Source organism: Tupaia chinensis, unplaced genomic scaffold, assembly GCF_000334495.1.
Source record: "Tupaia chinensis unplaced genomic scaffold, TupChi_1.0 Scaffold144472_1, whole genome shotgun sequence".
Taxonomy (NCBI): domain Eukaryota; kingdom Metazoa; phylum Chordata; class Mammalia; order Scandentia; family Tupaiidae; genus Tupaia; species Tupaia belangeri.
Window position 1 is genome coordinate 498,883 of NW_006204331.1, and position 7,275 is coordinate 506,157.

The 7,275-nt window shown below is 64.4% G+C and overlaps 1 protein-coding gene across 1 annotated transcript in view; it reads left to right on the forward strand.

Annotated features, from left to right (window-relative positions):
- COL20A1 (collagen type XX alpha 1 chain) overlaps nt 1–3,415 on the forward strand; it is a 27,129-nt gene extending 23,714 nt beyond the window's left edge. The window contains 9 exon segments of the mRNA XM_014583653.2: nt 104–157; nt 256–268; nt 271–299; nt 425–478; nt 820–891; nt 1,267–1,302; nt 1,408–1,471; nt 1,545–1,709; nt 2,992–3,415. Coding sequence (XP_014439139.2) covers nt 104–157; nt 256–268; nt 271–299; nt 425–478; nt 820–891; nt 1,267–1,302; nt 1,408–1,471; nt 1,545–1,709; nt 2,992–3,080 — 576 coding nt within the window. The 3' untranslated portion in view covers nt 3,081–3,415.
- Nucleotides 3,416–7,275: the final 3,860 nt, after the last annotated feature.

The window sequence follows — 7,275 nt, forward strand, 5'->3', positions numbered from 1 at the left end:
CCCCGGGGATGCAGGGCCACACGGTCCAGGGCCCAGTGGTAGGTACACCTGTCCCTGCCCCCCCCCCGTCCCTCCTTGCTGCTGAGCCCCTCTCCCTCTCCAGGGCCCATCGGGCATCAAAGGAGAGAAGGGAGACCGTGGGCCCCCAGGCTTGCAGGTAGCTGGCAGGGCAGGGCTGGCCAGGGCCGGGCCGGGCCTCCCCCCTCGGGCGTGGCCTGGCCCTGTCTCAATAACCACCTCTGCTCTCTCCTCCAGGGCCACCCCGGCCACCTGGGAGAGTGGGCCTCCAGGGACCGAAGGTGCTTCCTGGGGCTGGCAGGGTGGGGCGGCTCAGCCCCTTCTGCCCTCAGTGAGGTGGGGCCAGTCAGCACGGGAGGGGTGCATGTGGCAGGACCCCCCAGTCAGCCCATCCTTTGCCTGTCAGGGAACGAGAGGACTGGAGGGCACTGCTGGCCTGCCCGGACCCCCTGGCCCCAGGGTAGGTGCCACTGCCTCCCCGAGCCCTCTCACCCCCACAGCTGTGACCTAGGTCGCCTGGTGTTGGCCTCAGCTGGGCAGACCAAGTGTCCCCTCCCACAAGGGCCACCCTGGGAGGGCCTCGCTTATGACACGGAACAACAGAACACAGCAAGGGGTCATTGTGGTGTGGAGTACAGGGGCGCGGGTCTGCCCAGGCACTGTTGAGGGCAGGGTCTGACCTGGTGGGGGCAGGGAAAGTCCTGCTGAGTAGCCCCTGGGGGAGGCTGGGGACAAGCTAAGGGGCCTTTGCCGCCATGGGCCCACAGGGCTCGAGGGGACCTGACTTCTGCATCTCTGCAGGGGTTCCAGGGCGTGGCAGGGGCCAGGGGAGCCAGTGGGGAGCGAGGACCTTCAGGCATGGTGGGGCCGACGGTAAGTCCTTCCCCACCTTCCACAGGTCAGGGGAGGGTCTGACTGCCCCACAGGGTGGACCTGCAGCAGGGGGAGGCCGGGGCTGCAGGCTCCACAGGCCATGGGACCAGGGACAGGCCTGAGAAGGGGCAGCTCCCGGGGACCCAACCCTGAGAGACGGCCCGAGCCTACGAGCCAGGCAGGGGTGTCCATGGCCCTGTGGTCTTCGGGCTCCAGGTTTCTGGGGGGCTGGGGCGATGGAGGAAGACGGGGTGAGCATGAGCTGGCTCCGGGGTGCAAGCAAGGCCTGTGGACGGGACCCCGGGCTGCCTCGGTCAGGGGAGGCCCCAGGCCCGTGCTGTCTCCCCACCGACCCGCCTTTCTCCTCCGCGTCAGGGACTGCCAGGGCCTAAAGGAGAACGAGGAGAGAAGGTACGTGCCGCCTGGTCGGGGGCTCGGGCTCAGCTCTGGCGATCACAGAGGTCCCGGATGGCCCCGGCCGCTCTGGCCCCAGAGCCACGCCCGACTCCCTTCCAGGGCGAGCCGCAGTCCCTAGCCGCCATCTGCCACCTCGTGAGCCGGGCCTGCGAGTCGGCCCTCGGTGAGCACCCACCCCACAGCCCGCGTGTGCGCAGCCTCTGGTGCCACCGCTGCCAACGCCCTTCTGTCCTCAGCTCACGTGTTGAAGTTCGACTCCTTCCTCTGCGAGAACACCAGGCCCCCGCTGCCCATCTCAGAGAAGGTGGAGCCAGGCAGGCCCCTGGGGTCCCCCGGCAGGCACAGGGAGGCCCTCGTCCCTGGAGAGCGGAGACGCAGCGGCCGGCGCCCTGAGCACACAGGTGCGGCTCCGGACGGGCCTTGCTCTGCGCGTCCCTGACAGGAGCGCCCACCCTGCTGGCACGGGGTGGGGTCTTCCTGAGCCAGTGAAGCCAAAGTGGGCAGGGCAGGGGGATGGGACACTGCCTGTCGTCCTGGGGCAGGGCAGCCCCAAGGCAGCTCTGCGCCCGCCCGGGCTTTGTCAGCAGGCGGCTGAACCCCGCCCTGTTCCCCACGAATGCCAGCCCTGGGGAGCCGGGGGCCCAGAGCCTCTGCTCATGCCATGGGCACCCCCACATGGAGTTGGGCCAGTGGCAGCCCAGCAGAGGGGGGTCATCACAGACACCCTGCGGTGCCCGGGGCGTGGACAGGAAGACGGTGCTCTCAGGACACCCCCCAGCCAGCACTCCCTGCAACCGCACGTGGGCTGGCCTGTTGACCGTGGCCTGGGGTTTCCATGCCCGCCCCCATGCCTTCTTCCCACCAGGTGAGCGTGGACCTCAGGGGAGCCAGTTTAGGACCCACAGAGGGAGCCAGTGAGTCTCTGCACCTGCCCCTGCACAGAGGGGGGCAGCCATGGGGGCACACAGAGGTGACTGCCCCTGTCTGCAGTGAGTCCCGGCACCACGAGGGGGCAGAGGGTCGTGCTGTCCAGGGCCGGGGGCTGACCGCAGGGGGTCACTGCACCAAGCCCCGTGCTGGCCGGGAGGCCTGACGGACCAGATGCCGAGGCTGGAACTCAGACACCTGGCCCAGGGGAGCCGGGGCCTGTGGTATGGCCCTGGGACTCCAGGAGGTGGGCCCCAGGTGCTTTGGTGAGGGCAGGACTCTGGTGCCCTCTGACCTCTGCCCTCCCTCAGATGCACAGGCAGGGCCCCTGTGCACCCACCTGAGGGGCTTGTTTGGGAGCACATAGGGGACGAGGGTCTGGGCGCTGGGTCCCATGGAGCGTGAGCCTGGAGCGTGGGCCTGGAGTGTGGGCCTGGAGTGGTGCTGGCACCTGCGCTGAGCCGACAGGCAGGAGTGGAGCGCGGCGGGCAACGCGGGACAGCTAAGAGCACAGACGGGCAGGGGCAAGCCGCTGGGGCTGGGAGGGAAGCTGGCCGAGGACGGAGTCGGAGTCCAAGCCTAGGCCCTGGCCGGAGTGACTAGGGTTCTGCTCTGCCCACGGCCAGCTGGGCATGGCGGGGACGCAGGAGGCTGGGTCCTCATCTCCGGCACCAGGCGGGCTGGGCCACTGTGTCCTGAGCTTGCGCCCAGCTGTCCACAGCATCTCTCAAACCTGCCCGTGTTGCTTACCTGCAGGGCACCCCCCATGCTGCCGCCATGACCTGCACGTGGGCACCAAGACCGAGCATCCCGGAGAGGCCCGTGGAGCCCCAGGGAGAGCCTAAAGGTGGAAGCAGAGGGAGGCTTGGAGGCCACAGCCACCCCCAGCTCTGAGCGGCCTTGAGGCACCAGCCTCTGGGCTCTCCTTCCCGGAAAGTCAGCCTGGCGGCACCACGGGTGGCCCCAGGGTTCAGACGCCCAGGTCGGCCCAAGATGCGCGGAGAATGGCCGGGACAGCCAGCTCACGCATCTCAACCGGCAGCGGCGGCCTTCCCACTGGGGTTGAGCCAACGGGTGCTGGGACCAGGGAACTGTGACGCTCCACCTGTACCTCCTGGCAGGACCCCGCCCAGCCGCAGACCGGGGAAGTTCCCTCTGGTGTGTGCTCACACTATCAAAATAAAACACGTACACTTTAAAAAGTAAGGTAGAGCCAGCAGGTGGTGTGGTGGTCAAGGCACCGGATCCCACATTGCTGTGTGCATGGTTCGAGTCCTGGACCTGGTGGCTTGAAAACCATGGCAGTCATGTACGCGTGAATGCCCCAGATCTCAAGAGAATGGAGAGGGGATTGTGGCGTGGCCATCCCCCCGGGGGGTGCTTTCTCACTCTTCCGCCCCATCCTGTGCATCCATGCACCCTACAGCAAAAGCCTCGAAGAAAAATCAGTAAAGGCGGTAAAAAGTGGGCAAAGCTGAGAGCATCAGGTCAAGATCTACCCTTCAGGGAAGGGTGAGGGGGATGACATGGAGTGTCGTTGCTCTGGGGGGTCCAGGCGGCGGCCTCACAGAGGGGCGTGCAAGCTGGGGGGAGATTTCAGGTCTCCGACCTAAGGGGCTCAGGTGCCAACCAGGATGGCGTCCCATGTGCCCTGTGGCTTGTTCCTCTGAGACGTTCATTCCTGCCGAGGGGAGGAAGTGCGAAATTCTTCCAGAGACATTTCCAGGGGAAAGCCCGCAGTCTGGCTGAGAAGCACCAGGCTGCCAGGAGGAGGAGGCGGACAGACTCCGAAGTGCTGAGGGCAAGTGCTCCCACGCCACGGCCTGCGGAGCCCGGAGGCCTGCCGCGCGCACCCTCCTCGGGATTTGCTGGAAGGGCTGGCGGGGCAGCGGGGGAGGGGGATCTGGCCCAGCCCCGGTCTGCCACCTACCCAGCAGAGGCAGGTCCACCAGGAATCAGCCAGCCCAGGAGGGCAGCCTCAGGCCTAAAAGGCCCCCAGGTGTACAGACACCAAGCCAGAGAGATGAGACCCGTGCCTGCCAGGGAGGAGCACGAGCCCTCCACACGGCCCCCACGCTGAAGCAGAGCCTGTGCGGGCGACGGCTGAACAAACCACAGCCCGCTTTACTCAGACGCAGCGGTGTGGACGCATCGGGATGTGGCAGGGCAGGAAGGGAGCCCTGAGAGCGGGGTCCTGCCACTCGCGCATGGGGGCTGCGAAGCCCCTCTCTGGCTGCTGCCCGGAAGGAGGTGCAGGATGGGCTGGGGGCTTCCCACTTCCAGAAACACTGACCTGGAGCGCTGATTTCTACCTCGAGGCAGGACCACTAGCAGGTAGCAGATCTGACACAGAGCTGTCCCGTTGGGCTGGTGAGGTGGGAGAGTGCACTTTGTTTTTTTGGAGGGGATCTCTATTATTATTATTATTATTATTATTATTATTATTATTATTATTTTGGAGAGTTTTTTTGCCATAGGACGCATGCACTCGCCAGACAGAGAGACAGAAAGCGAGAAATCACCCCCCAGGGAGGATGGACACGCCGCAATCCCTTCTCCTCCATTCTCCTCTCGGGATCTTGGGCACACATGCACACATGCCTGGTGTGAGTTTAAGCCACCGGGTCCGGGACTCGAACCATGGCCGACTATGTGGGACTCCAGCGACATAGCCATTACACTAACTGCTGGTCCCGGGATCACTACTTTTTTGTTTGCTTTTTGAGCCTAAAAACTAAAACCACGGATGGGGAAGGAGTCTTTATCCCAGTCAAGCGTGAGAGCCAGAAGGGGCAGCCACCCTCCAACCTGAGCCGTGGCGGGACACCTCCATCTCAACCTCCCAGCTGCCCCGAGGCTGGCTGTCTCTGCCCAGGCTCACAGCCCGGGCTGCGCTCCTGGGCGTGGGCTCCCCCAGCACCCTGCGAGCTCTGGCAGGGAGCTCATGCCAGGCAGCCCCGGGAACCGGTACAGGTCAGACCTCAGCAAAAGGGGTTCCAAACACCCTGGGGGTACCAGGAACACGGGGACACTTGAGTCTCTGTGTCCCACTTTTTTTTTTCTTGAGAGGTTTTTACTATAGGATGTGTGCGCTCACCAGAAAGACAGAGAGAGAGACAGAAAGCGAGAAGTCACCCCCTGGGGGGATGGCCATGCTGCAATCCCTTCTCCTCCATTCTCTCGGGATCTTGGGCACGCACCCACATGCACCCGGGACTTGAACCATGGTCAGCTACATGGGAGTTCAGCAACATAGCCATTAGGCTAACTGCTGGTCCCATCTGTGTTCCACTTTTTTTTTTTTTTTGAGAGAGAGAGATTTTCGCTATAGGGTGTGTGCGCTCACCAGACGGAGAGAGACATTAGAGACAGAAAGCGAGAAATCACCCCCCGGGGGGATGGTCACGCCGCAATCCCTTCTCCTCCATTCTCCTCTCGGGATCTTGGGCACGTACTCACATGCGCCCAGCGTGAGTTTTAAGCCACTGGGTCTGGGACGCGAACCATGGTCGACTATGTGGGAGTCCAGCGACATAGCCATTACGTTAACTGCTGGTTCCCTCTGTGTCCCACTTCTGAGCTCTGCACTCAGGACCCCCTTTCGCAGGTGCCCCTAGGAGGGGTGAGGGTGCATAGGCCCCGTGATGCCCCCACTGTAGGTGCGTCTCCACTCAGTTCTCTCAGGCCACCTCGTCCTGCCCCTAGGAGACACTGGGTCTATCTCTGAGCGGTTTGACGCTGAGCCCCAGGGCCGGGTCTCCACCTCTGGGCAGGGAGGCAGAGTTCAAGGGCCCTCGGCCAGCCCGGAAGCCCAGAGGTACCCACCTGCTGGGGCCCTGGGGTCCCCTCCCCTGCAGGACCTGCAATCAAGCCCCAGCGGGCAGTCGTGTCTACAAGCCCTGAGCCTCACAGCCTTCAGTCTAAAATGCCGGGCTATGGAAAACCATGACGCATTTCTGCATAGGAAAATACGGGAAACGACGCCATGGCTTCTCCAACCACCTAATAGGTTCCTCTTTCCCCTTGCGGTCTGCTATAGGGCACATGTGTTCCCCAGAGAGAGAGAGAGCACCTCCTGGGGGACGGCCATGCCAGTCCCCGCCCCTCCTGGGAATTTCGGACATGCAAGCATGCACCCGGTCCCAGCATGTTTTTCAAGCTCTGGGTCCAGGACTCAAACTGCGCAGCTGGCCATATGGGGTCCAGCACTGTAACCCCCATGTTACCAGCCGGCCCACAGAACAGGTTTCCACCACCTCAGGCACCAGTTGGACCCAGGTCCTGTGAGGCCCACTCAAATGCTCTGGCACGGGTTATGGGGTCAGATGGCGGAGCAGAGGTAGCCAGGCCCAGGTGTTTGGGCATGCTGGGTCCCACAGGGATGAGGGGCACTTGGGGCTGAAAGTGGCCAAAGCCTCAGGGCTCCCCTGGGGACAGCTGCTAGGACGTCTGTGACGCGGCGGGCGGTGTCTGCAGGTCAAGAGGAGACACGCACCGTGCTCCGAGAAACTTTAATAGGGCTTGGCCCGAGATGGCCCTACAGAGGAGCGGGCATTCGCGGGCCCCTCCCGCAAGCCTCCGCCTCTGGGGCCTCAGCCTGCCGGGGGCGGCACGCCGACTGGCGGCTCCCCGGGGGCTGCGTATCCTTCCCACGTCGTCTTAGGGCAGGTACGAAGGCGGGGCGACTTGGCAGATGCTTGGCCCCGCAGAGCCAGGCGGCCGGACGCAGCAGTCGCAGCTTCCCTAGATCATACCGGCCAGCCAGGGGGGCAGGAAGAGGCCCACGGTGCCCAGCAGGCAGACGAGGACGAACAGCCAGAGGAAGATGCGGTCGATAACCATGGCCACGTACTTCCAGTCCTCCTTCACCTGCAGACAGACACACGTCACTGCCCTTGGTCCTGCAGCCACACCCACGCTGACCGCGAGGTGCCCCAAAGCGGCTGCCCATGCCTGCACGGAGGGGACCCAGGCCTGGCAGTGAGAGGCGCCATGGGGGCGGGCCAGGACCCTCGAAGCCAAGCTCACCGCAGGGGCGTG